This window comes from Trachemys scripta, chromosome 23 (assembly GCF_013100865.1).
Source record: "Trachemys scripta elegans isolate TJP31775 chromosome 23, CAS_Tse_1.0, whole genome shotgun sequence".
Classification (NCBI taxonomy): Eukaryota; Metazoa; Chordata; order Testudines; family Emydidae; genus Trachemys; species Trachemys scripta.
In genome coordinates, this window is record NC_048320.1 from 10150984 (window position 1) to 10178680 (window position 27697).

The window sequence follows — 27697 nt, forward strand, 5'->3', positions numbered from 1 at the left end:
GCTGCTCCCGCTGACACAGCTACCGCCGCTCGTGGAGGTGGGCTTTTTTATGCTGACAGGAGAGCTCTCTCCTGTCGGCATAGAGCGTCTTCACCAGGCGCACAGCAGTTGTACGCGGTACAGCTGTGCCGCTGTATGTATAGACATGGCCGGGACGTGCTGGAAATGGGTCTTCCGTTTCCGATGACCTGAGTGGAAACGAATGAACACTTGATGCAAAGGGCTCTGCGGTCAATGGTGAGTCTCCCATTGACTCTAATGGGCTGTGGATCAAGCTATAAAACCCCCATCTTCTGTGGGAACTGAAGGGAACAAACCAAGAGTCTTAGGTGGGCTGCAGCACTGTTTGCCTGGTGCTGTGTGACTGCAAGCTGTCTTCTTCTCAAGCTAAGCAGGGTCAGGTAAGCTTAGTTCTTAGATGCAGTCCTCTCGGGAAACCCTCAGCAGTGCTAGCCATGTGGTAGATAACGTTCTCTGAATCAGTGCGTCCTCACGGTGTTAGCACACCTCCGCCCCGGGTGCTGATTTTCACAGAATATACAAAACCAAGCTGCCGGCCACCTGTGGTCATTCAAGATTCACTTCAATCATTGCTGTTTTCACAACAGCACAAGTGCTACCCTTGGTGTCCTGCCCAAATTCCAGCTCGAACAATTACATTCTGTGTACTGAAATTCCACCTCTATTTTCAACTGGACACACTGTGATTCTTCTCTTTGTGCCCCGAATGGTTGTGTGGTGCCATCTGTGTTCCACCCCAGAAGTGGCTGCATTTAAGAGTGACTAGTTTAATCCCTCACACCAAGAGTTTGTACAGCCCTTTAGAATCCATATGGACCAAAGGTGGTTAAGACACACTGGACTTTGACTCCGCACACCAGGATTTAAATCTTGCTTCTGCCACAGACTCCCTGTATCTCAGTTCCCCACCTATAAAATGAGGATAACGCTCCCCTTGTTTATTTGGATTTAACTGTTTTGGCAGAGCACCCCCCAACAAAGATCCCTGATATCAGCTGAGGCCTCTAGGTGCTACCACAATGCAAAGGAAATAAGCCTAGATACCAAGATCGTTCTCCACTCCCATCTGGAGAAAGGAAGGAGGTGGGTTTTAATTCACAGTTTGCACATGGAAGGGAATAACGCTGCAATTTCTTCAATGAAGCAGTCACAAAAGAAGACAGCTGCTCCCTCAAGAACTATCACGGAAACATTGTGGCAGTGACTAAGCCAGAAACTGCAAAGCGGAGGCTGCCGCTTGCGGCTCTTGGGGTTCTGCTATTTCACAGGTGCGTGAGCTGAGCACAGAGTTTCAGCTTTTACCTCTGCGTTTCCTGACACGTGATTTTTGGGGTCACCGCGTGGAACAATCTCCTCCCCGCCCCCGCTGTATGTGAATAATTGGTCACTCTTCGCCTTTAAAAACCTATCTAGAAATTACGGTTGATCTAGTCTTTATCGCCATATAGTACAGCGCTTATACTTACAGACCATCAGGGTGGGCTTGTCATTAAGACTGGATGTAGAGACAGAAGATCCACGTTCAATCCCCAGCTCTGCCACCCACAGACCCCGTGACCTTGGGCACGTCACTTCACCCACCTGTACCTTAGTTCCCCATCAGTAAATGGGGGTAACACTTTCTACTTAGCTAAGCTTATTAAGCTCTAAGGTGGAAAAGTGCTATATATATATTATTATTATTATTATTGTGCTAGGCGCTGTACAAACACACAGGGCTTGTCTTCGCTATGGAAAAAGGTTTGTCCTTCACTCGAGTTAGCTAGTGCAAGATAGAAGCCTAGTGAAGAGCAGGCAGATGCTCGGTTCACAGACATTTGCAGGTCAAGTTAAAGACCAGACTCCCCAGGGGTTGAATTTGAGTTAAGAACACATCTTTCCCCCCTGTGCCCCACCACAGTGAAGACATGGTCTCTCTGCACCTCGGAGCTTACGATCTAAGGACACAAGACACAGTAGATGGAGTGGTTTCTCGAAGATGACTGAGACCAGAATCCGGGTCTTTCAAGTTCCAGCCTAGTGCGCTAGTCACTGGACCATACTGTCTCTCCAAAGGTAAGATGATTTTCTTTCCTTCTCTTTTTACTCTGCACAGACAGACCCATCTGATCCTTTGCATAAGAGTGTCCGAAGTTTTCATACCCCTAACAGCATGCCCAAGATCTCTGCACCTGCAGCATCATGCTTCTGCCCCTCCGGGGCACATGCCCAATCAACCTAGGGGAAGCCCAGCACACACTCTCCCCAGTCCCTGAATGCCTGCTGCAAAGCCATGGAGCTCAGCATGGTGTGCTGGGGCCAGAGAGCACACACCTACCTGCATGTAGTTGTTCTCACAGTAGTCGGCCACTTTGTGAAGTTTGCTGTAATTCTCCCTCAGGACTTGCCTGGCAGAGGGGATTTCAGTCTGCTGAAGTTTCTGCAATTCAGACATGCTGCTGCTTTGCTCTGTTCCCACTTCCTTCTCTGCGAGAGCTGCTGTCCTAGCCTGGTGTTTTGAACCTTGCAGCTCTCAGACACGCTGGTGCTGTCATTGGCTGGGGTGGAGCTCAGTCACGCTTCAACTGCCTTCACCAGCAGTGAACCTTTTCCTTTGCATCTCACAGAGAGAACTGAGGACCTCTGTCATCTGCCTCAGATTCACTATGCACTGGTCACTTGCTCAGCCACCCTGGGGGTTAATTCAAAGAGACCCGACTTCCAGCTCCTAACCACCCTTGGTTCCTTGCATCCCAGCCCCTGATCTGGAGGCTGACTGATACAAAGAGAAACCAAGGCGATCGGAATAACTCAGGAAACTTCGGAATTGCCAGGAGAGGAAACTATTATTTTAGCCCTGGATCTGTTTACTGATTGCTCCAAATGGGTTCCCACGTTCTGTAGGACAGAGGAATTGCAACACAAACTGGGCTGCAGCAAGGGGGAAACTGGTGTCAAACCATTGGTCTGATCCTCTTGGGGAATGGGTGGATGGAAGAGGAGCAAAGGAGACAGGGATACGCAGCCACCATGGGAAGCTCTGGGGACCAGGCGAGAGAAAAGCAGCAGTGATAAAGGATGTGAGTCATGTTCCCGCTGGCAGAAAAGTAAGTGGGCGATGGAAAAAGAAGCATTTCCAAGAAGAACCCAGCAGCTAGGAAGCTAAACTATCAGGCAACAGCAGGCTCCTTAGGTATCGACTTGTGTCCCACTCCTGCCATCTGCTTGAGGCGTTTGTTCCTAAGTTCATAGCCGAACCTGGGTGCATTGCTTGGTGCTCTCTACAGCTGCAGCTCCTCCGTAGCGCATCGCGGGGGTCAAATCCTGGCCTTACTGAAACCAATGAGTGGGGAGTTAGAGACGAATGCAATACAGCAGTGGGGTTCCTCATATTCAGCGGGACCAAGGTTTCCAGGAGAGACAGGCCTGAACCAACCCCTCAGATCGAAACAGCCCTGAACTTGGGCAGTTCAAAACCCAACAGATATTTGTGCCATGGGCTCACCTCCGCTTTCCAAAGAACATGCAGGGCCTGGCATCACTCCACATGCTACATAGCCGTTGCCCCTTCACTCAGTCATAAACAAAGCTTTAACCTGGTTATGGGCCAGTCTACACTATAATGTGCAACAATGGGGCTCTTCCATTCCAGCCCCCCTGTGCTGCACTGCCATTTTCTCTCCCTAGCTGGAGATTCTCCCAATGTGAGCAAGTCCCCACTGACATAGAGCCAGTTTAGTCTGTTCCTACTCTACCCCAGAGCACAGGGGATGCGACCACAGCGCTGCTGAGCTCAAGCTGTTTTCCAATCGACAGATGGCCCCTTGGGGGCCGTAGCCAGTTGGTGCACTTTAGAGCAGCTCCTAGGCTGCTCTAATTACAGAATCATAGAAAGGTTGGGCTGGAAGGGACTTTGAAAAGTCATCAAGTCCAGCTCCCTGCATGGAGGCAGGACCAAGTAAACCTAGACCAGCCCTGACAGGTGTTTGTCCAACCTGTTCTTCAAAACCTCCAATGATGGGGATTCTACAACCTCCCTTGGAAGCCTATTCCAGAGCTTACCGACGTTTAGCGTTTTCCTTATATCTAACCTCAATCTCACCTGCTGCAGATTAAGCCCATTACTTCTTGTCCTTCCTTCAGTGCACATGGAGAACAATTGACCACTATCCTCTTTATAACAGCCCTTAACATATCTGAAGGGTTTTATCGAGTTCCCCCATCAGTCTTTTCTTCTCAAGACTGAACATGGCCAGTTTGTTTAATCTTTCCTCACAGGTCAGGTTTTCCATATCTTTTATCATTTGTGTTGCTCTCCTCTGAACTCTCTTCAATTTGTCCATATCCTTCCTAGAATGCGGTGCCCAGAACTGGACACAGTACTCCAGCTGAGGCCTCACCGGTGCTGAGTAGAGCGAGACAATTACTTGCCACATTTTACATACAACACCCCTGTTAATATGCCCCAGAATGATATTAGCCTTTTTTTTTTACAACTGCAGCACATTGTTCACTCATATTCAGTGTGAGATTCACTATAACTCCCAGATTCTTTTCAGCAGGACGACCACCTACCCAGTTATTCCCCGTTTTATAGTAATCATTTGATTTTTTTTCTTTCCTAAGTGAAATACTTGGCCTTTGTCTTCATTGAATTTTATCTTGTTGAATTCAGGCCAATTGTCCAATTTGTCACGGTCATTTTGAATTCTAATCCTGTCCTCCAAAGTGCTTGCGACTCCTCCCAGCTTCGTGCGATCCACACATTTTATACGCATACTCTCCACTCCATGATCCAAGTAATTAATGAACATATTGAACAGTACCAAACCCAGGGGACTGACCCCTGTGGCCCAGGACCCCACTACATATGCCCTCCCAGTTAGGTTGTTTTGACATGATTTGTTCTTGACAAATCCATATTGGCTATTCCTTATAACTCTATTATCCTCTAGATGCTTACAAACTGATTGTTTAATAATTTGTTCTAGTATCTTACCAGGTATAAAAGTTAGACTGATCTATAATTCCCTGGGTCCTATTTGTTCCCCGTTTTAAAGACAGATATGATGTTTGTCCTTCCCCAGCACTCTGGGACCTCACAGACTCTTCCTCCTCCACATTCTCTGCTGAATCCAGGAAAGAAACTGGCACATGGATTTCTAGCTCAGTGATGTAGGTAATAGTGCGGTCACTCAAGACCTAAAGGGTTTCCAAGGGGAGAAGAAGTAGTGGGGGAGGGAGAACATCCTGCCTCTAGGGAAGGAGCAGACCTCCAATGCTAAATTATGTAGTCCTTGTCTTTCCTGTAGAGAATGGAAATATTGCAAGAGGAGGCCTACAGGAGAGAACCTCCTCAAGAGATCTTTCCTGGGAGGATTAAATAATAATTATATTATGGTAGCACCTAGCGGCCCTGCCTGAGATCAGGGCACCTTTGCACTAGGCATTGTACAGGCTCAGAGTAAGACCATTCCTGTCCTGAATTGATTGCAATCTAAGGCTGAGATTTTTCAAAACTGCCCAGCAGATTTGGACACATAGTAGCCATTTGGGTTAATGGGAAGGTCCAAATCCCAGACAAAGGAATCGTCCCATTTTGTAGGGAGACCGTGGCAAGCTGCCACTCAAGTCCCAGGCCAGTGCCTTTGCCATAAGTCAATCCTCTCTTCCCTCGAAGATCTGTGGAATTCTAGAATCCTCATAAAAATAGCATGTGCACCTGCCTGCCTGTCAGTTTATCCTCCCAGAGGAGCACAACTTGCTGCAATGTGGCCATCTGCAACTGAATAAAGGGCTTAAGGGCGGGGTTTCCCAAAGCACTCAGCATTGGGCTGACGGCTCCTGATGAAATCCAGGAAAATTTAACTTTACCTTGATTTCCGAAGGCAGCAGAGGTAGGCCAAACACTAAGGGTAGGATTCAGAAAAATACTTTGGCGCCTAACTCCCATTCAAATCAATGGGATTTAGGCACCTAAATACCATCGTGAATCCCACCCTAAATGCTTCTGAAAATCCCTCTTACGTCCCAAGTGCAGGAGCCCTCCTACTTGGACTTGTCCACACATGAAAATTAATCCGGAATAAGGTAGGGTGTGAATTTAAAGCAGATTAAGACCATCCACACATGGAGATAATCAGGAGTAGCTATTCTGGACTAGCTCCCTGTGTAGACAAGCCCTCAGGGTATGTCTACACTACAGCTGCTACAGCAGAACTACAGTGCAATAGCTGTGCCACACCGTAGACGCCTCTGACATTGATAGAAGATGGTTTTTCGTCAATGTAGTTAATTCACCTCTCCGAGAGGTGGTAGCTAGATCAATGGAAGAATCCTTCTGTCAACCTATCCATGTCTACACGGGGAGTCAGTCTCCTATCTATAGAAGAAGCAATGCAAACTTTTTCCCATGTTGCCCTACCAGCAACATGGGAAAAAGTCCTCAGTCCTGGCTTGGAGGGGGCAAAGAGGCCCACTTGATCCTTACCTCTCTCTGCGGAGACGGCCAATGATGGTTGTGTGTGGGAGGGGGAGAAGGGAGGGTGGTTTAGATTATTGACCCCTGCTCACTAGGAACTTGATTCAGACCCACCAAGCTCAGTTCACAAAGCGACTGAGCGGCCTTCAGGCAACAATGGCTCAAGATGGCCCTAGGACAAAATCCTGGATAACTTGGCCTATTGTACCCATCTCTAGCAATTCTTTTCACTCATGACCAGCCGGGACTGGAAATCCGACTCCCAAGCGTTTGGAGGTGCTTTCTAGACTGCCTTTATGTAGCACAAGGTGAGCGAGGTAACCGCTTTCATTGGACCCACACAGCTTCAAGAACTCTGCCAACAACCAGGGAAGATCTCGAATTTTGCCGTCTGAAATAGAAATGCCACAACATGAAGAAAAAGGAAGCATTACGTAACATCTACTGCCAATAGAGAAGTTGGTCCAATAAAAGGGATTACCTCATCCACCTCTCTCTAATATCCTGGGACCAACGCTTAAGCAGCATGTTAGTTGCCAGCTATGAAATTATTGATCAGCTTTAAAATCTGCCTCTGCAGCCCCCTGTCCGGTTACCCTGGGTTTTGAGGTTAATGCCTGACACCTGACCAGCTTAATAAACTGAGTCTATTATCAGATTAGGAACTGAAGACATCTGCTCCATTGGCCATCTGGTAAGTCTGAAGGAGTCTTCAAGTGGGAAGCAGAAGGAAAGAGCAGAGGCCATCCTCTCAGCAGCCTGTACAGATGTATCTCTAAAACCTCTCAGCATTTCGGAAAGGAAAAAGCCCTCAGCCCAGTAGGTAAGTTCCCTTCATTTCCTCAGAGCGTAGGCTGCTTTGCTGTGCTCCAGGCTGGGTCCTGGCTTCTCTTTGACGCCTCACTTTTCCTTGGTTTAGCACTCAGGTATCAATGGGTTGCAGGTCGGCACGAAAGTGTAACAGTCTCAGCTATGGGATTTGACAGTATTTATATACCACTGTAGGTAGAGGAAGCTAGGGCGAGAAATATTGAATACTTCTATTGCAGTGCATTATAGAGCGTGCACTCTTACGAAGGGATGGAGCAAAGAAAAATGGCAAATAACACTGCTAGCAATAGACAGGCTACCTGCCTTAACCAGGAAGAATCACCGCGTGGATGTGTGTTCAAATGAATCCATTCAGCTTTATACTTAGATATATTTTGCACCCAGACCTCCAAACGTGTTTTGATTCTAAATATGAAACTGATTAATCCATCATGTGGGCCACTTAATTTTGGTATTCTGAATAACGTTTTTTTTAAAAGACACTCTATGTAAAATAGATCACTCTTGCTTAAGAAGTCTCTCTGAACTAGACCCAAACATCAGACCAGTTGCAGCCACACTTATTCTTGCCAGAAGCTTTACTGAATACTGCTAGGATAATAATGATTATTTCACGCACATCACTTATTCTAAAGGTTATTCATTCTTTTCCAAACCCTAACTTCTCCATAGATTCCATATCCCCTGTTCTATTTCCATAAATGGGATTCTATTTTATGTGGCGTTGCTTAACTAATTGCCTCTGCTATCTCCCAGCTTATAAAGAATAAAGATCAGAAGTGTAGTCTAAATACATATTTAGATACGCAGAACAAGCTCAGTTTTTCTGGACAGTTTAAAATCTCCTTATAGTGCTGTTTCCTTTTAATACTCTTGCAAGTTAATTGTTAAATTATTGCAAGTTAAAGCAGAATTGCCAAAAAAAAAAAAAATACAAACCGTAAAAGCATTAGAGATATTTAAGTTTTGGCTTAACCTGACAAAGGCCGGGGGAGGGGGAGGGGGAAATCAGAATAATACTTCATTTGTTTTCCCCTTCCACATCAACTACGAAACTAATTTCAGACTCCAAGGGCCAGAACCTCAGCTGATGTAAACTGACTTTTAGGGAGTTATGCGGCTTTACTCTGGTTGAAAATCCAGCCCACAGCATTCTGAGAGACATTCAATAATTAAACATAGCAGGTGAACGAAGGACAGTGTTTCCGACCTAACAGCTGTCCACCTTTGGTTTAAGTTAGAACTAGGAAGTTGTTTTCATGTTGCTTTTTATACAGTGAGAGCACAGATGATGGTTTGGGCTAGGACAGAGAGCCAGGACTCCTGGTTCCATGGCCAGCGCTGCCACTGACTTGCTTTGTGACAGTGAGCAAGTGACTAGAGCGGTCTGATCTTCAGGTCACCAAGTCTGTAAAATGGGGATAATACTTACCTATTTCACAGGGGCATTATGTCACTTAATTCATTAATGTTCATAAAGCGCTTTTGGACTCTTGGATGGAAGGTGCTAGAGAAGGGCAAAGTATTAGAATTTTGCTGGAAACAGCAACTCAGTAACAAACCTACCCAAAGGAATAGGGTTTGTGCCTGTGCAAAAATCTCCCACCTAAAATATATATTGAATTGGGTGGGGGGGTTTTAATATCAGCCTAGATACTCCGCTAGTATAAATCAGCATCAAGCCATTAGATGCTCTCCTGGATAACAAAAATATCCAGTTATAGTAAAAAAAACAAAAATTAACTTTGAAAGAGCTATTAACCCTCATGCTTCAGGGCATCAGCCTAGCTACTGGGGGGCCAGGAAGACTCTCTCTGGTAGCAGCTAATCCCATAACTGCCCACTGCAGGGTTTCTTACACCTTCCCCTAATACTGGTCACAGCTGGTGACAGAATATTGGACTAGATGGACAATTGGTCTGATCTAATGTGGAAATTCCTATGTTACCTAAACCAGCATAGCACCATTGGCTCTAATAGAACTCCGCCAGTTTAAACCAGCTGAAGATCTGGCAAATCAAGGTTTAACTGATTATATCTTCTATTGGGAATGCTGGAGAAATTCAAGGATTTTCCATGCCAGCTCTGAGTGGGGAAGCAGCTAGATAGTCTCAATGTGTCTCCTGGCCCCACTGACTTCACTGGGTACTAAGAGAAGCTAGACTGTTGATGATACCTGCTATTTCCAGAAGATGCATGTAAATCAGTAACAGGGCTTCCACTCTGGTTGCAGGGCAGCATGGCTCAAGATCTCACAGAAAAAGAACTGCTGAAGATGGAACTTGACCAGCTGAAAAAGGAAGTGAAGAATGAAAGGCAAATGGCAAGTATTTCTATTAGGGTCTAAGCACAATGGGATAAATTAATCCCTGGGGTAACCATCTAGACCAACGTTCGCCCCAATTTAAGGGCCTTCAATTAAATCTCAAATACAAAACCAGTGACTGAGTTTTCACATTTCCACCTTAAAGATAGGATTTAGCCTTGTGTTTTACTTGTCCGGATAGCAAACTTCAGGCTTCTAGTGCATATGAAAAGGCTAGAGGAAAGGACGATTAGTGAGAACACAAAGAGAAAATGATTTGGGCCCAGATCTCAAAGGTACTTAGGTGCCTGACTCCCACCGAAATCAATGAGGCATGAGGATCTTGGTCCCTGAGTATATGGAACACAGTTTTCTCTGGCTGCCATTTGAGTATTTAAAGGCACATGGCAAATAGCAGTTTGCCAACACAGCCCAATCATGTAAGGTGCCAAGTGCCCTCAACTCCTGTTATAGTCTATGGGAGAAGAGGGACAGCACAAAGAAGGATTGGTCTCATGGGGCTAGATTTTTAGTTTAGCCTCATCCTGACATTCAGCACTCAACACACCACAATCTTTTCAAAAATCTGTCCCACAGTGTCTGTTGCTGCACAAAAAGCCTGGCCCAGTTCCACTGAAGTCCATGGGAGCTTGGATAACAGCAAGATCTTGCCACTGACTTCAATGATAGCAGGATCAGGCCCAAAACTGATGGAGAATGACATTAGATTTAAGATACTTACATGCAATGTTTCATTTGGTTTTTTTAAAAAAAAGGTTAAGGGGCAGGAGAACTAATTTGTATAGGAGACCCCTTAAAATAATCCAGTTGTATTGTGCAGAGAAGACAAAGTCATGTGCTAGAGAAGACAAAAATCCTGGACTTGCTGAGGGAAGAGATTGACTAGAGGATTGAAAAATCTTAGCCAATTTCCATCTTGTACCGTTAAATTACTACAGTATAACCCAGCTGAATTAACATGGCCAGAGTTCTTAAAACAGGAGCAGGGTAGCAGTGCGGTCTCTCTGCATGGAATTCATTGGCTGCTTCATCAGCCCAACGTTGATATTCTATTCTATATAGGTTTTTATACCGCACTCATCACCAGAGTATCTGAGCGCTTTCCTGTAGTGCATTAAGCAACGTGACTATGTATCTGTCATGTGTTTGTTCTCTTATCCTCTCCCCAGAGGGAGAAGTGTGTGCAGGGGAATGTCTTGTTTTGCTAGGGTTTTTGGTTTATTTGTTAAATATGTATCTGTTGCTATATGTTTACATTAGAGAAGACAAGGTCAAAAAACGTGCCTTGCACTTGGAGCGAAAAGCGATGAGGTCTGTTCTAGCCCTGAGTGCCTGGGGGAGTTCATTACACAGTCTCGGACCAGCCCCGAAGAAGGTTCTGTCTCCCGTACAGATAAGCTTTTATCCTTATTGTTGAGAGTTCCATAGTGCCAGAGGGCGAAGTTGTTGACTCCTCCTGGTGTTGAGTACCCTCAGCTCCAGGGAGCTTTTACTGGCTTGCTGAGGGTTCTCAGCACCATGCCCCAGGGTTCTGGGAAATTCCTGCTGCTGATCAAGGGAAGTGGCCTGCTTCAGAAAAATAATTCCCATCAAGGTGCAAGATTCAGAGAGGGGATTGGACATTTATAGGGATCACAAGGCTATTCAGAGTTAGAACAGTTAATGCTAAGAAACGGGTCTGGTAGGGATCTAAAACTGCATGCTCCAAAATCTTCAGCCAACCTCTAACAATTAGGGGCTAGGATGACTTCTACATGGGCAGAGGCTTCCTGCACCTTCTTCTGAATCATCTAGCACTCGCCACTGTCCTGTGTCCGACAGTGGAGTAGAGGACCATGAGTCTGATACCGTCTGGCCAAGCCTATGTAATGAGATCTCATGATCATAATCTAAAAAGAGATTCTTCTTTCTCTCCAGATCTCCAAGACGGGCAAAGAACTCAAGGAGTATATAGAATCCCTGGCAGCAGAGGACCCTCTTTTGAAAGGTGTTCCTGAGGATAAAAACCCTTTTAAGGAGAAGGGAGGCTGTATAATTAGTTGACCCCCGCCACTCACAGACAAACTTCGGACCCTTTCCTCCTACAAAACCAAGACTGTAAGAATTTTGCTTACCCTGTAGCATGATCTTTCCATTGGGTGGGGCAGCCCCCCAAAACGAAACCCTTTTGAAGTGTAGCACATCTATGGGAGGGGAAAAAAAGGATATTGGAGACATACCTAAAATTAGGAGCAAGAAGGCAGCCTTCTTCTCTAGGCTCTCACAGCTGATTTCCATTTCGTTTAATATACACACACATTTGTTGAACTTGCTGCACTTCTATCAATCAACACTTCAATCAGGCATTAAGAAAACCTTGAGACTATAAAGCTTAACTTCAGACTTGACCTCCCTAGCACAAGGTGGAAGTCAATGCCACCTGACTTGGGCGACTGTGAGCAAGTCACTTAACCTCTGTGACAGAGTTTCCCCATCTGTAAAACGGGGATAATAATGCTTGCTCACCTTTGGCAAAGCATGTAGAGATCGAAGTTTCAAAGGTGCTAAGTATTATTATAACTATCACGGCCAAGGATTTTAGGGGGCCTGATAAATTGACATATTTACTCTGTCCACATACCAGGCTACCAGTTACTTGGAAGTTGCTCATTTATTCATTACATTATTTTGGGAGAGACACCCCCGCACCCCATCTGCCCCCAACAATGCACTCAGATCACGATGCAAGAACAAATATTGAATACAGACATAATTTAACCATTTAAAACACAAACACCCTCTTAAAATACAAATTGAGTCTAGTGATGGGTATGCAGGAGAGGAAGATAATAAGGAGCCAATAGCAATCATTGACGGGGAACGGCACCATGGAGAAATGTTTGCAGGGAGATTTTTTAGAAGTGGGGAATGAGCTAAGTCTCAATTCCAGATCTTAAGAGCTGCCATTGTGATGGCTTGGCCATCTGCCCAGCCTGAAATGTGCAGCATTTTCCTGTATGGCACACAAGTCCAAAGAAGGGCACAGAAGGGAGCAAAGTTTGCAAGCGACTCGTTCAGAGCCCCTCTTCTCCCTGCCTCTACTTCCCCCCACCATCTTACCTGAGGCAGGGCGGATTCCTTTACAGCAGGAGAGAGCAGTGAGGAGGTAGATGTTGGAAGCTGCGCTGGAACTACGGTTGTTTTGACCATCATTTTAACTTTGGAATTCACCTGCGTTCATGTTGGTAACAGCCAGAGTCCTCTGCTCACCTCTTGGGAGTTTGAAGGCCTGTGGATTAACAGAACCGAGGGGAAGCAAGATGATGACAGGAAGCTCAGAGATGTGGAAATGGGAAATAACCCAGGGGTGAAAGGCTTCATCTGCTCAAACCTAGCCTGGGGTGGTAGTGAGAGTTATTCCTCAGATTGCAGTTCCACGGTTTGGGTGATCTCAGTCCAGTCCCCAGTGGTCAAGTACCCCTAAGCTGCCCCACATCTAGCACTAACTTGCTGACAGGCTTAGGAGCCAAGCACTAAATGAGCTACATTGAGGCATTGGCAGGGCAGCATGAGGTGCTCACCTTGCTACCTCCCATGCTGCTACCTGTCCAACAGATGAAGTGTATCCGTCTGCAACCACCAAGGCTGAAATGTTCCAAGAGCCGATGTGATTATGGCTGTCTTCATTTTTTGGGGAGCCCCCCCAAAAAAACCACTTGCGCAATAACCTAAATCAACAGAAAAAAAATGTATATTGAAAATAAGACAGCAAGGAATCCAAGCTTCCTGTCTGAGGCAGAGCTGTCTACACCACTACCACTTCCCCTCTGAGTAAGACGTGTGGCCAAGATCACAACTCAGACCCCTGCTGCATCCTGTGATTTCTCTGTAATAGTGTATTTGATATTAAAGGATATGAAACACTTTACTTCGGAGGTACAAAAGATACATTTTAAGTAGGCATGTATCAGTGTAAGGTTTAGTAGCGTTAAAAGACAATAAAGGCTTTTCAGAGAAGGAATTGTCCACTCTCTTCCCTCCCGTATAAAAAACAACTGACGTGGGAAGAGGTGGCAGGGTTATCTTTTGGCGTCTGTTGTAGCAATTCTGCATGTCAAGCGTTAGTGCTGGAACACACCAAAGTACCAGCTTCTGATACTTTAGTGGCAAAGTAGAAGTCATATCAGGACTGGCTTAGTCGGCACCACATACGAACAAATCTCGCTAGCTGGCCATTTGACTTGCATGATTTCCGTCTGCCAAGCCAGCGCTCGCACTAACTTGAAGCTCAGTCCTGACCACTGCTGAACCTCATGGGAGTGGAAGGGAGCTCAGCCTTCTTAGGATCAGGCCCTACATGCATCATAAAGGAGCCCAGCTCCCATACAAGAGATGAGTGTGGGGAGGGGGAATAACATATAACTAATTTTTTAAGCCAAATCGAGAATTATGCATTTCCTCTGTAGCTATCATCCTGCTCAATGTCTTGTATGCAATTAGCAGAAGATGTTCTGTTCATTCTGTTGTGGACTATAAATAAATTTGCTGAATATTTTAAACATGGCTCATCTTTCTTCCTTTTTTTGTGGGGGTGGTGGGAGTGTTAGTAGTAGTTTCGAGAAGTACCTGTTCCTGATTTTACTGCTCGGAACATAGAACCCTCTGCTCAGTTAACCTGACAGAGGGCAAAACCACCCAGCAATCTTTCCTTGAGTGAAATTCAAATTGAAGTTCATGGGAATTTAGCCTGAGTCAGGATTAGTGGGGTTTGACCCATTGTTGGCACTGAAAGGGCAAAGTATCTGACATCTTTTGAAAGGGTCTTTCCAATCAGCACACACAATATGCTGTTTTCTAATCAAGACAAACATCTTCAGGTTAAAAACAACAGACCCAGTTTCTCATCCCCCTCCCTCAAATCTTCCTCTCCCAACAGCCTCTGCTGGAATGTGTCACCCATTATGTCACCATTAGGCACTTATGAAATATTAAAACTTGCCCACTGACAGATAAGAACTTTGCTCTTTGTTTCCATTTCCAATCTGAGAGTGAGGGGTGGGGGGAGATAGATCAAATATACCCAGGTATTACTGTTCTCAAAGCAGATTGACCTATTTAATGAAAGCTAAGCTCCTTGTAACCTGCGTCAGAGTGAAATAATCTGTATTAAAGGGATTTGGGTTTCTGGGCCTTTCCTGTTTGACTGGCCTCTGGTCTTTATAAAGGATTTACCAACAGCACTGAAAGCAGGGGTTGTAACCAGCCTTTGAAATTTGTTTAAGCAAGGGCCTCCTGAACCCTGCCTGCAGCCTCCTTAGAATCTCCTGAAGCAACCAAGCAACTCCAATCCTGGAACTTTTAAGATTCCACCAGCTTGGTACAGGAAGTCAATGTTAGTCAATGGAATACCCTCTGCAGGTCAGAAGTCTTCGATAGGGCAGGTGGGGTTTCCAAGATCCAGGATCATACGTACAATACAGTTGCGGAGAAAGAGGCAGCAGACTCAGTAGGTGGCGAGAACTAACAATGCATTCATAGTGATGGGGGGGAAACCAAAGTCACCCTTCCAGTGTGACACAAGAAGTGCTGGCCTCAGGAAATTAAAATGTTCACAGCATGGTGACTCCCTGCTTGTAGCCATGACCATTATGATTCAGGGTGCTACATAGTTACATTTTTGCAGAAAATTGAGGGAAATAAACCTTGTTTGTGCCAATATGAAGGTTCCTAAAAAAAGAGTCCGGTGTCCTACAATGCCTGTGTAACCCATTCTAAAAGAATGTGGGCATTTGCTCTGCTGTAGTTCCCTGTGCATACAAAATGTTTACAAGAATATTATTTCCACCTAGGTGATTTAGTCCTTTAGTTCAAAGGGAGGAGTCATGCTTTTAGATCTGAAGGTCCCAGATTTAAATCCCACTAATGACCCAAGCAGTCAACTATACCATCTGGTTTTAAGCAGATCGGCTCTCTCTCTTCCACGGAGACTTCTGCTTAAAAGCGAATGGTGCAATATAGCTCCCCCTCTACAACCTGCAAGTCTCCCTTTAAAAGATGCACAAATGAAGAGTGGAGCTCTAATCTGAAAAGCGATTCTGCAGACATGTTACCCCGGGCCTTCATGTTTATCTTCTCTCAGTGACTCCAAATTAAGTTTGTTCTGCTTACCAACAGTGGCCGGTCTCCAAACCTGCCTTGGGATCTGAGAATCAAGCTGGGTTATTTCTGACCTACATCATCACCAGTAACAGCAAGTCAGATTCTGCTCTCACGTGTGTAATGCTGTTGTCTTTACATCCTGCACTTACCTACACTCAGGTAGCTCCATTATCTCCGGGGGTAGAGCAGCACTGGTATAACAAGGCGGAGTTTGGCCCCACAATTACAATTTAGTTAAAAATTCTGTTAATGATGACAGCCCGGCTCAATCTCTTTGCTGTGTTGTTTCAGCTGAGCTCAGAGAAGTAGAATCTTATTTTTGCCACTAAAATTGGAGGGTGTGCAGCATAGATCTGCTAAGGGGGGCATTTTTATCTAGACACCTTCTGCAATAGAATCACATTGTAAGTGGCAAACTGTTGCAGGTTTGTACTTGGAAATTAACATCCTAGTAAGAGCAAAGAGCAAAATAAGAGCAATTAACATCCTAGTAAGTATCTCCATCAGGTAATTTAGTGTTTTCAGTTTTTTTGCCTGCCATATTCCCAAATCAGCTAATTCCCTGGTCTCAGCCCCATTTGGGGGCAAATCTTCATTCCTCAGTCTGCATTTTGCTCCCATTTTCAGACTCACAGGATGAAGCAACAGCTGTTTGAACATTGAATTGCAATATCTGTGTCAGAGACGCTCCCCAGAACCAGCTGCAAACAAGTGGAGAGAGGAAAGGTGATGCCCTCTCAACAGGTAGGTGGTCATAGACCAGTGGTTCCCAAACTGGGGTTTGTGAACCCATGGGGGTTCGTGAAATGTTACAGAGGGTTCTTGGGAAAAAAATTCCCTAATGGCAGACAGAGCTGTCTCTTGGGACCCCAGGAGGCACGGGGCCAGCAGCCCAGAGCCCCTGGACTTCCAAGAGCTACACAGATCAAAGCAAGCATATCTATCACAGTGAGGAGATTTAAACTTCAAGACTCCTTATAAGAAATGGAAAGGGAGGTGGATATTTTTGCTGTTTTTTTAAATTAAATAGGCAGCTAACATTGTTTTTAAAATTATTATGAAGAACAAGTTTAAGCTTTGTTGTAACGTGCATTGTTTGCCTGGACTGCTCAAGACCTGACTACTTGTGTAAGAGGAACTCTTTGAGTTGGCTTCTTATATATCGTCATGCTGTTTCACATCCGATACTCCTTGATGAAACATAGGAGCCTTGTCTTATAACAGGCTTATTCAAAGTGATACAAGCTACAAAAGTGAAATCTTGGAAGAGCGTTGCCATTTTCATAATGTAATAAAAATACTGTAATTATAACTATTAATTAATAATAAATAGTGTGTAATAAGCATGTCATAATAACAAATGTTATATTTCAAAGATCACTGCTTTTATAACTTTTACTCAGGTAAAGGAGAAAATCCCTGGAAATATTCATTTTTAGGAGGGGGTTCATGAGGCTTGGCATTTTATTGAAAGGGATTCAGAGGTTGTTAAAGTTTGGGAACCACTGTCATTGACAAAAGACAGGCAATGGTCTCACTCAATCCTTATTTCAGCAGCTGACAGACAACAAGAGTCACAAAAGCAGTCAAATCTCCACCTGTGATCAGTCTGCCATCTGGTGGTAGTATCATCTATTCAGGTGCCAGGAAAGAGAGAACCAGTTCTCTCACCCCAGACTAGGAAGCCTTCACTGTAATTAGTCAGAGCAATCTTGGTTTGAAATACCAGGAGAGCTACTGAAGTACTCCAACATTTCATTTGTATGCAACCTCAGGATGGCAACTGACAAAATGTTACAGTCTCTTTACAAATACCGTCCTTTCTCTTGCTACACAACTTTTCCCTTTCCCACACATCAATGGCCCTTAAAAATCATTCTGAAATCTACATGACACATTTTAAAATTTGCTAGCATCTCTCATTCTAAGGGCACACGGCACTCCGGAAATGCAGCTGCCCATGGCACACAGCAGACCTATCATTGGGGGAGAGGAAACTGCGGGGGCAAACCAGTCATAAGAAATAACACTGGGCTCTTCAGAGTTTGTGCAGATCATATCCTGAAGGACCTACTCCTGAGTGCACAGCAGTGAATCGAAGGATGAAGGGCTGAGTTGACTCTGGGATTTGAAGAACCTGTGCTTTGAGAAGTTGCCGTCTTTCAAAGCCACTGCGTCAGCCAGCCGTGACAAACACCTGGTTAAAAGAGGCAAGTTAGTTAAGGCCTGCTTATTAGGAGCCCAGCACGTCTATCACTCCGGTCCAAGTCAGTGGTGGCCAACCAGGGCCAGCGCTAGGTTTTTTGCCGCCCCAAGCGAAAAAAAACCCCTCCAAGAACACCCAGAATCAGGGCCGGCTCCAGGGTTTTTGCCGCCCCAAGCGGCCACCCCCAAAAAACAAAAAACAAACAAAAAAGCCGCAATCGCGATCTGTGGCACTTCGGCAGGAGGTCCTTCGCTCCGAGCTGGAGTGAAGGACCCACTGCCGAATTGCCGCCGAAGAGCCGGACGTGCCGCCCCTCTCTGGTGTGGCCGCCCCAAGCACCTGCTTGGTAAGCTGGTGCCTAGAGCCGGCCCTGCCCAGAACGCGGCCCTTGAAATGGTGCCGCCCCAAGCCCGTGCTTGGTTTGCTGGCGCCTAGAGCCGGTCCTGGGGGCAACACCTCTAAAAAACCAGGCCCTGGGAGTACAAGCAGGGGGGTGAGAGGGCCCAATGGGGTGCGCACCCCCCTGCGTTAGACTCAGTGGGGAGGGGAAACTGAGGCACGGAGCAGGACAGGGACCGTGCCAGGTCTCCCAAGAGGCCAATGGCCAAGCTGGGACCAGCACTCAGGTCTCCCCAAGGCCAGGCCAGCGCGGTACCCCGGGGATGCCAAGGAGCCCGCGTGACGGGAGGGGGGGAGGGGGCTCGCAGCCGAGCCCGCGATGCCGGGGGGGGGGGGGGCGCTGAGGGACGCCCGGGGTCCAAAGCGAGGCGAGGGCGGGAAGAGGCTGCGGCTCCGAACCCGGCGGCCCCAAGCCCCAGCGGGTAGCCAATGCGAGGACGGGCATCGCTGGCCAGCCAATAGCAGGGCGGGGCAGGCGGGCGCACGCCCTCACTCAGCCAATCTGCGCTAGGGAGGGCGGGGCCAGGCCCTTCGGCGTCACTCGGATTTCTTCGGTCCTTCGCCCCCCCCCCCCTCCCCCCGCATGCGCCCGACCCTGCCCTCGCTACCCTTTGCTCCCTAGACACAAAATGGAGTCGCAGCTTAGCCCCCGCCTCCTTTGATATTAGCCGGGGGGAGCGTTTGGGGCTCGCCTCCTCCCGCCTAGCCGCGACTCCGCTCTGCTTGTGAATTTAGTAAGGCCTCGGTGGCAAAAAGTCCCTAGAGGTCCCACCGAGATTTGAACTCGGATCGCTGGATTCAAAGTCCAGAGTGCTAACCATTACACCATGGGACCAGCTGCCTAGCACAGTGCGTGGAAACCGTCCTCAGCCATGACCAGCCGCCTTGCAGGAAAAAACCCTTCCTTCCTGCCCCTTTCCCCGCAGCATCCTCTCCCCCACTCAGTCTTGTGGGAACCAGGCAGAGCCCAGCGTGGCTGCACCATGCACCCTACAGAGAGCAGTTTGCTCCCCGCAGAAAGTCCCTGATTAAATGCTGCAGCAAGAGTCTGCAAGCCACATGCTGCCTTTGCAGGCTTGCAAGCTGGGGTGATACTAGGGCTAGCTGGACCCGAGAGACGCTTCCCGGGGCGTGCAGCAGGAGGGACTACTTCTGCACTTGAACCATGCTGGGCTCTCTCGCCCTTGGACAGCAGAATGTGAACGCTGGGGGATTAGATGCAATTGTAACCCCCAGAAGGCCAAGCTGCAGACATGAGAAAAGGCAGATGGGACCCCCCCTCCCCCAGCGTTTGTGAGGACTTGTGCATTCTCCTCTAGTCCTCCCTCCACCCCTGTTTTGGAGACAGTTGAACCTTTACCAAGAGGAGGATTTTGATCTGTGGAAACACTTATTTAAAAAGCACTGGTCCCTGCTGCTGCACCAACCCTGGTGTAGGGTGACCAGATGTCCCGATTTTATAGGGACAGTCCCGATTTTTGGGTCTTTTTCTTATATAGTCTCCTATTACCCCCCACCCTCGTCCTGATTTTTCACACTTGCTGTCTGGTCACCCTACCAGGCCCTGGTGCAAGCTGCAATGATGCAACCATGGCTATAGAGCACTGAAGTGTGTGTTGGTTTGGTTTGGTTTGATGGACAGGAAAACAGCTGCGGTCTCCATGGATGAAATGCTCTGCTCCCATCCCGGCTCTGATCTGCGCTCAGGACATGAACCTATCATAGCCAGAGAGCAGGTAGCAGAGTTGAGTTGCAGCATGTAGATCCGAAAAGAGGATTTTGCTTTCGGTGCAAACACTTGTTGGGAACTAATATGCTGCAATAACACTCTTGCAAGCAAGAGTGGTTGAGACCATGACTGTGGAAGACTGTTTGCAGTATTATAAAGGGAGAGAAAGGTGCATTCTCACCCTCAGCGTTATAAACTCTTCTCTCCGGGCCCCAGGCTGCAGCACAGCTGAGATACTCTGCTTCCCAAACTGCAGGTCGCAACCCAGTACTGGGTTGCGGAACCTAAGGCACTGGGTCACAGCGGCTCTAGTCAACATCGCCGACCGGGCCTGTCGGTGGTGCTGCCCGGCAAAGGCAGGATAATTCCTATCTGTTCTAACACTGGTGTGCGGCCCGGAAGTGGCCAGCAGCAGATCTGGCTCCTAGGCCGGGGCAGGGGCCACGGGGTTCTGCGCACTGCCCCCGCCCTGAGCACCAGTTCCAGATGCCTCCGCCTAGGAGCCGGCCTTGCTGCTGGCCACTTCTGGGCGCGGTCCGTGGCGCCAGGACAGACAGGAAGCCTGCCTTAGCACCCCCGCTGCGCCACTGACCGGGAGCCGCCCGAGGTAAGCCTGCTTCCCAACCCCGCGCCCCAATCCCCAGCCCTGAGCCCCCCCAAACCCAGAGCCCCTTCCTGCACCCAAACCCCTCATCTCCAGCCCCACCCCAGAGCCTGCACCCCCAGCCCAGAGCTCTGACCCCTTCCCACACCCCAACCCCATGCCCTAATCCAGAGCCCCCTCCCATGCCCTGAACCCCTCATTCCCAGCCCCACCCAGCAGCCCTCACTCCTGCACCCCAACCCTCTGCCCCAGCCCTGAGCCCCTCTCACACCCCAACTCCATTGGGTCACAGGCATCAAAAATTTTCTTCAACTGGGTTGCCAGAAAAAAAGTTTGAAAACCACTGGGCTAAGACAGGTTCTCAAAATTCATTGCACCTCGACCCCCTTTTGACAACACAACCCCAGGAGCGAGGACCAAAGTCTCAGCCCGCCCGAGCCCTGCTGCACTGGGTGGGGAGGCCAACGCCCAAGCCCCACTGTCCGGGGCAGGGGTGCCAAAGCCAAAACCTGAGAGATTCAGCCCCGGCAGGGCCATCCTTAGGCATACACGACTGTGTAGGGCACCCAAAAATTTGGGGCACCACCCTCGCGGGCTGCTGCGTAGATGCCTCTCCGGCCCCTCTCCAGTGCTGGGCCCGCAGGCTTCTCTCTGAGCAGATGCCCTGGCCCCTTCCCTCCCCTCCCCTCCCCTCCCCTCAGCAGGAGCGCTTGGAAGTTTGCATGTAAGTAAACAGGGGGAGCTGGGGCAGGCAAGGCTGGGAACAGAGTGGGGTGGGGGGATACCCGGAGTCTGGGATGAGACGGGGTGGGCGTGGGACTTTGGGGAGTGCGGGGGGCAGAGGAGGAACTGGGCTGGGGAACTTGGCCGGGGGGATCAGGTAAGGCTAGGAACAGAGCTGGGGGGTACCTGGAGTCTGGGAAGAGAGGGGGGAGCCGAGCTTGGGGGCGGGGGGGGTAGAGGTGGGCATGGGACTTTGGGGAGCGGGGGGGGAGGGGACGGAGGAGGAAGTTTTCCAATACTGTAAGCTTATGTTTGAGTTACTAAGAGCAAGTCAGGCATAGGGGCACCAGTTTAATAATACTGCCTAGGGCCCCATAAATCCTAAAAACGGCCCTGAGCCCTGCCCTTGGGCTTTGGCATCAGCCCACGGTGGTGGGACTTGGCCTTTGGCTTCGGCCCTGGGTCCCAGCAAGTCTAAGCCAGTCCTGGCAACCCCATTAAAGTTGGGTCCCAACCGACAGTTTGAGAACTGCTGATCTAAGAAGACCAACCAGACCAAAGGCTGGATGGGTAAATAAATAGAGGCACAGAGGGGTGAAGGGACTTGCTTAAGGTCACGCAGCAGGCCAGTGACGGAGCTGGAAACAGAACCCACCTCTCCTGACTCCCACACCAGTATCCTATCTGCTAGACGATGCTGCCTTTCATGGGAGGAAAGCCTCTCCATGGTGCACGTGAGCTTGGTCGGAGGGGGTATATGCTGCCCTGATTCATATGGCAGTGACAGATAACTGTTAGCTGAAAGAATAACACCAAACCAAACCTCTATAGGCAGAGTTCCTACTGCCTCTGCTGACAACTATGATTTGATCCAAACCGGAGCAATTATTAGCTAAAACTGGCCCACAGACTTTGCTCCTGCATAGAAGGATGAGGATTATACTGTTAAAAATAATTTAACAAGTTGTTTTACTGGTGAATTGTATTTATCTAGTGGTTTCTTTCTGGCACTGGTGTTCTGGGTTGCATCTCTTACGGGGCCTGTATCTATACAGTTCAGTTTGTGTTCTCTTTCTGTATTTCCAAAAGAAAATTTATTTAGCTTAGTTTGCAGTTATTTTTTTAAAAGATCAATATTTATGTCCTTTGAAGCTGACCAGTAGTTTGTTTGCAGTATATTTTTAGTAGGTGTTTGTTCTCATGGAGAGGATTTTGCATCGGGTGACGGTACAGCTGTGCCATTTCCCACAGAGGAAGTTTTTTACCTTTTGAGTAGTTTGGCTGAAAATCTCAGAATTGGGGACATTTCCAGTAGCATTGCTGGGTTGTCGCTGTCTATATTGAAACGGACAAGGCTTCTCCTTTTGGCTTAGACGTTGTGAGGTTTGTCCTTATCCTGATTTTAATAGACCGACACATAATTGAATGACATTTTATGTTTTTTCACCAACAATTTGACTTGGCAGCAGTTCCAGGTTTCTAGTTTTGTGCCACGCTAAAGCAATTGCTTTTTAAAAAAGGCCACAGAGCAGGTAAATATTCTCCCCCTAGCTCATTTTAGGTGGTTTTGTTTATAAGCGTCTTCAGGGTAAAGATGTGTTTGCTGCTTTGTTTCTCAGGTAGGTCTGCAGTTATTGCACTTGTTAAGAGGGTGGGCTGTAGACACTGAATACCTGGAGATAAGATGATATTGGGTACCTGTGTACTAGGGATGTGAGTTTCTGGGAGGGTTGAATAGCTCTCTTTGCCATATCGCTCAGATTAGTGTAATTGGTTACTTGTGGGGAACTCATGGTCCTGGGGCATGTTTGGTTGGTTAGAATCAGCATGTTCTGGGAATGGATCTCTCCTTATTTCTGGGCTTCCTACATAGCCAGGGTATTCAGCTGCCAGTCGATTCTGAGATCTTACTGCAGGTTTGATTGTGGCTTGTTGTTGTGTGTGTGTGTGAAAGGTTATATCTCTTAGATATATTGAATGATGCGGGGGGCAGAGGGGAGAAGAAACTACCGCTGCTTCAGTGTTTAAACACAGCCACTTCCTTGTCCCAAAAAGAAAAATTACCATAATGCCTCAGAATAAAGGGTCCTAAAAATAGAGAAGAGGAACTCAATGCGAAGGAATCCAATAAATCCCAGGAAGGTCGCAATCATAGATACATTTAAACATCTTTCTTCCTTGTTGATCAAGAAGAGTAAATGCAGAAATAATCTTGTATTCCCTGATTGCCTGTATTTCTGCCAACAAAAAAACTTGAAAGTAAGATATTCTCAAAAATACCTCACTTTATGTAAAAAGCAACAGAGGGTGCTGTGGCACCTTTAAGACTAACAGAAGTATGGGGAGCATAAGCTTTCCTGGGTAAGAACCTCACTTCTTCAGATGCTGCGTCTAATGCTGCTATTTCTAGCCACGCTAGCACAGGTTTGGCTTTCCATGCTGCTGTCACAGCTTGACTGCAGTGTACGCATACCCACTAATGTCCACAAGTGAATGGACCTGGTTCTCTAGGTCAAGCCGTAGCAGCTTGGTTTTAGACCCAGAGGACCCGTGGTTCAATTCCTTTACAGGGAGAAGTGATTCAATCCCAAGTGGACCATACAGAGCCTTGTAAAATAGTTTCACAGCCATTCTTCGGGAAATGCAGGGTCGCTTATCTTTGCTTTTCAATTTTTTTTCTCCTCCCCAGAATTTTTCGTGGATGGACTGGGCATCTTGCCTGTCAGTTCCTGCACTGATGTTTCTATCGGTCACCGAGCACATAATCCCGCATCTGATCCCAACTTGACTAAGGTAGAAGACCAATATAAAAGGTTCCGGACCAACACCCAAGCACAGGTCCAATTTAAGCTATCTTTGCACTACTTCAAAAACCAACTGAAATGCTACTCAAGAAGATAACCCTTTTATCCTGCTGTGTGCAATTCCTACTGTAACCTCCCTGATGCCCATGGCAGGAGTACACTCTGGGTTTCCGCCTAATTGCCTTATTTGTGCCACACTGGATGCCTTTCTTTTGCACCTACCTTTCTATAAAAACTTTTGAATGGGCTGAAATTTGGGATTCTGGAATCTCTTGGCCGAAACTTGAAATGGCAACGCAGTCAAGTGTGTTATCTGCACTCGGGTCCTGCTACAGGCCTTGCAATGGTGTTTCCTCATAGGGTGAGGCCGCTTGGTTAATACTGAGCAAGATTCTTCGTGGCCTTGCACTGGGTCCTTTCCAGCCAGTGCAGAGTGAAGTGGGGGTGGGGCGGAATTCCTACTGGTTTGATCTGGTAGCACTCCACATCCTCCCTGCATTTGAATGGATTATCAGGGATGCACAGACTGTCTGACGTCCTTCTTGGAGGAGTAACTGGAATGTGTGTTCTCAAGTCGAGTGCCAGAAGCACAATGATTTTCATGTTTAGACTGAAGAGCTTGGTTTATCCTAAATGGAGTTAGTATGTTACCTATGCAATATCTGTTGAGAATTTCTTATGGTTACTCCTTACTTAAAGACCAGAGTGGGGATGTTGGAAACCTGGCTTGGTTAAGAAGCTTTCACTTAGGAGGAGGAAAATGCAAACTCTCCTAATTGTCCTGCCTGAATGCAATCCATGTTCACATGACCCGAGTTCTTTTCATCTGCGAGCTCGTGGCCTATGTGAAATGGTGGAGTTCAGTTCCTAGTGGGCAGCTAACCACATCATCAAAAAACTCCACCATTACAACAGTGGTGGGACCTGGATGCTAATCTCAACCAAGAAGTAAATGCCACAAGCAGACCACGGGTCTTACGCATCAGGGCCCCGTACTTCTGACGAGATGAGAGAACTTGGCCTTGGTATGAAATGTTCTGACGTTGTTTAGGCAAATGACCTAGCTTTGATTTTTGCTCAGTTGTTTTGTTAGATCCTCCCTGGGTGTCTTGTAGCCTGTGAGCTCATTGGGGCAGGGGCTATCTCTGTTGTTATTGGACAGCACCTACCTTGATCGGGGTTCCTTTACACTACTGTGATGTGGATAATTAAAATACCTTATTTGAGTTGAGAATTTTCCTTGTAGTTCTGAAAAGTACTTCTATCCATTCATGCAAGAGCTGAAATTCTTAGTGCTCTGTGTCCCCCGGAGGTGACACTGAGAGCTTTCTACATCATGGTGATTAAAGGGATTTTCTAGTACACTTACTATCCTTTTATAATTAGGTAAGAGATTGTGTATTCTCAATGCTGCAGTGTTGTTCTTAAAAATATTTAAGGTGGGTGTTTTAAAAGCTACCACAAAAATAAAAGGGCCCTGCTTGAAAGCCAGCCCTTACTGCTGTCAGAGAGTCCAGGTGTGCAATACAGTTGAGGTGCATAATGATACCTCATGATTCTATAGACAGCTTTAGTTGTGGCAGCAAAATACAAAGCACTAAGTTAATATGGATAGGGAGGAATCCCGTACCTACTTGCTCCAGTTTTTAAACTTGATTAGCTGCCACAGTCAGTCCCTCGGATTCACTTTATTACTGGTGCACCTCGAAGCTCCAACCGAGATCACAGATTTAGGGCCTCATTTTGCTAGACTCTGTACAGATGCATGGTGTGAGACCATATCTGCCTACGGAGTTTTCAATCTAGGTGGAGGAGACAGGGGTGGGAGAAAGGCAACGTTACTGAGAGAGCTTCGGTGACCATGAGTGTCTGAATTTTTGCCAGCACTAATGTTCTTGGAAGGCAAAGCAACAGAGGGTCCTGTGGCACCTTTGAGACTAACAGAAGTATTGGGAGCATAAGCTTTCGTGGGGAGTGAGGTTCTTACCCACGAAAGCTTATGCTCCCAATACTTCTGTTAGTCTCAAAGGTGCCACAGGACCCTCTGTTGCTTTGCCTTCCAAGAACATTAGTGCTGGCAAAAATTCAGACACTCATGGTCACCGAAGCTCTCTCAGTAACGTTGCCTTTCTCCCACCCCTGTCTCCTCCACCTAGATTGAAAACTCCGTAGGCAGATATGGTCTCACACCATGCATCTGTACAGAGTCTAGCAAAATGAGGCCCTAAATCTGTGATCTCGGTTGGAGCTTCGAGGTGCACCAGTAATAAAGTGAATCCGAGGGACTGACTGTGGCAGCTAATCAAGTTTAAAAACTGGAGCAAGTAGGTACGGGATTCCTCCCTATCCATATTAACTTAGTGCTTTGTATTTTGCNCCCACGAAAGCTTATGCTCCCAATACTTCTGTTAGTCTCAAAGGTGCCACAGGACCCTCTGTTGCTTTTCACAGATTCAGACTAACACGGCTACCCCTCTGATACTTGGAAGGCAAAGTAACCTTTGGGTGACCCAGGGGAGGCTCCATTTCTGAAGTGCCTACTTTTTAGAGAGTGGGTGCTCAGCGCTTTCTGAAAACCAGGGCCCTTGAAGATGCCTTCCACAGCAGGCCCTCAAAATCACTAACCACTTCTCTCTTTGTACTGCAGTAGCACCTGGAAGTCCCAGCTTTGACTGGCCCTTTAGGGTGCGAGACACTGCCCAGGCAAGTCTCTGCTAAGCCTTTGTTCTGAGAGTGTTTGCTCCCAAAACCCTGTGATCTGAACCTCTGCATTATCTAAATCCCTTCCTCATCTCTCATGTATCTCATGTGGGGGGGGGACAAGGAAAATCCAGAGGTGCGGATAATAGAGAAGAGACCCCTGGGCAGGCCTCGGAGGAGGGTGCAGCTGTGAGGGAGGCCACGTTGCTGGTGAATGGCTCCTGCCACAGTGCAGGGATCCTCCGCAGCCCTGCTGTCACGGGAGCGAGTGAGCGGGGCCGATCCCTGCAGGCGCATGGTGCAGGGAAGGCTGCAGGCCTGGGGTGGCAGAGTACTGGCCAAGGGGTTCTGCTCTGTCCTGCATCTTCCGCCTGCAGGGATCAGGAACCCCCTACAGCACCAGTGTCATGGGAGTGAGTGAGCAGGGCAGAGCAGAGACCCCTGGCCTAGACTGCAAGGAGGCCGCCATGTGGAAGGCTGCTGAATGACTCCTGCCCTCTCAATTATCCCAATTCCCGATGGGCCAAATCAAATCCGAGTCCTCCATGCTGTTCAGATAACCGCGAGTATACTGCGGAGAGTCCAGTGAGGCATCTGTGGTGGTGTGAGGCATGCAGATCTATTATGTCCATGCCTTGAATCCTATCAGCACCCACCCATCCACTCCTCAGCATCGCTGACCTCTTTGTTTCTCCTAAGAGTGGAGATAAACACACAGGTGCAGTATAATTTTTTTTTTTTTGCTTTATTTTTAAA

At 47.4% G+C, this 27697-nt stretch overlaps 2 protein-coding genes and 1 non-coding gene across 6 annotated transcripts in view; 1 reads left to right on the top strand and 2 right to left on the bottom strand.

Moving 5' to 3' along the window:
• The window catches only part of ABI3 (ABI family member 3), a 33480-nt gene extending 20603 nt beyond the window's left edge, over positions 1-12877 (bottom strand). Inside the window, exons 1-5 of one of the 4 annotated variants that reach the window (XM_034755701.1) lie at positions 12738-12877; positions 11753-11821; positions 9489-9602; positions 8745-8819; positions 2339-3333 (exon numbers count right to left, since the gene is read on the bottom strand). In XM_034755701.1, coding sequence (XP_034611592.1) covers positions 2339-2455 — 117 coding nt within the window. In that variant the 5' untranslated portion in view covers positions 2456-3333; positions 8745-8819; positions 9489-9602; positions 11753-11821; positions 12738-12877. Of the gene's footprint in view, positions 1-2338; positions 3334-4999; positions 5083-8744; positions 8820-9488; positions 9603-11752; positions 11822-12737 lie in introns of those variants that run through there. The other 3 variants (XM_034755700.1, XM_034755703.1, XM_034755702.1) reach the window with 3 other exon arrangements.
• On the top strand, positions 5090-12739 carry GNGT2 (G protein subunit gamma transducin 2). Its single transcript, XM_034755708.1, has 4 exons — positions 5090-5175; positions 7139-7304; positions 9546-9635; positions 11556-12739. The coding sequence occupies exons 3-4, from the start codon at positions 9552-9554 to the stop codon at positions 11679-11681; spliced, it is 210 nt and encodes a 69-aa protein (XP_034611599.1). The 5' UTR covers positions 5090-5175; positions 7139-7304; positions 9546-9551; the 3' UTR covers positions 11682-12739.
• Positions 12878-19144: 6267 nt separating the features above from the next.
• TRNAQ-UUG lies at positions 19145-19216 on the bottom strand. The gene has a single exon. It is a non-coding gene; the product is annotated as a tRNA-Gln (tRNA).
• Positions 19217-27697: the final 8481 nt, after the last annotated feature.

What these genes read in the sequence shown, in the direction of transcription:
- GNGT2 (XM_034755708.1), top strand. Translation starts at nt 9,552, where the DNA reads ATGGCTCAAGATCTCACAGAAAAAGAACTGCTGAAGATGGAACTTGAC. An exon ending in TGAAGAATGAAAGGCAAATG is followed by an intron (nt 9,636 to 11,555) that starts GCAAGTATTTCT and finishes CTTTCTCTCCAG; the next exon opens with ATCTCCAAGACGGGCAAAGA.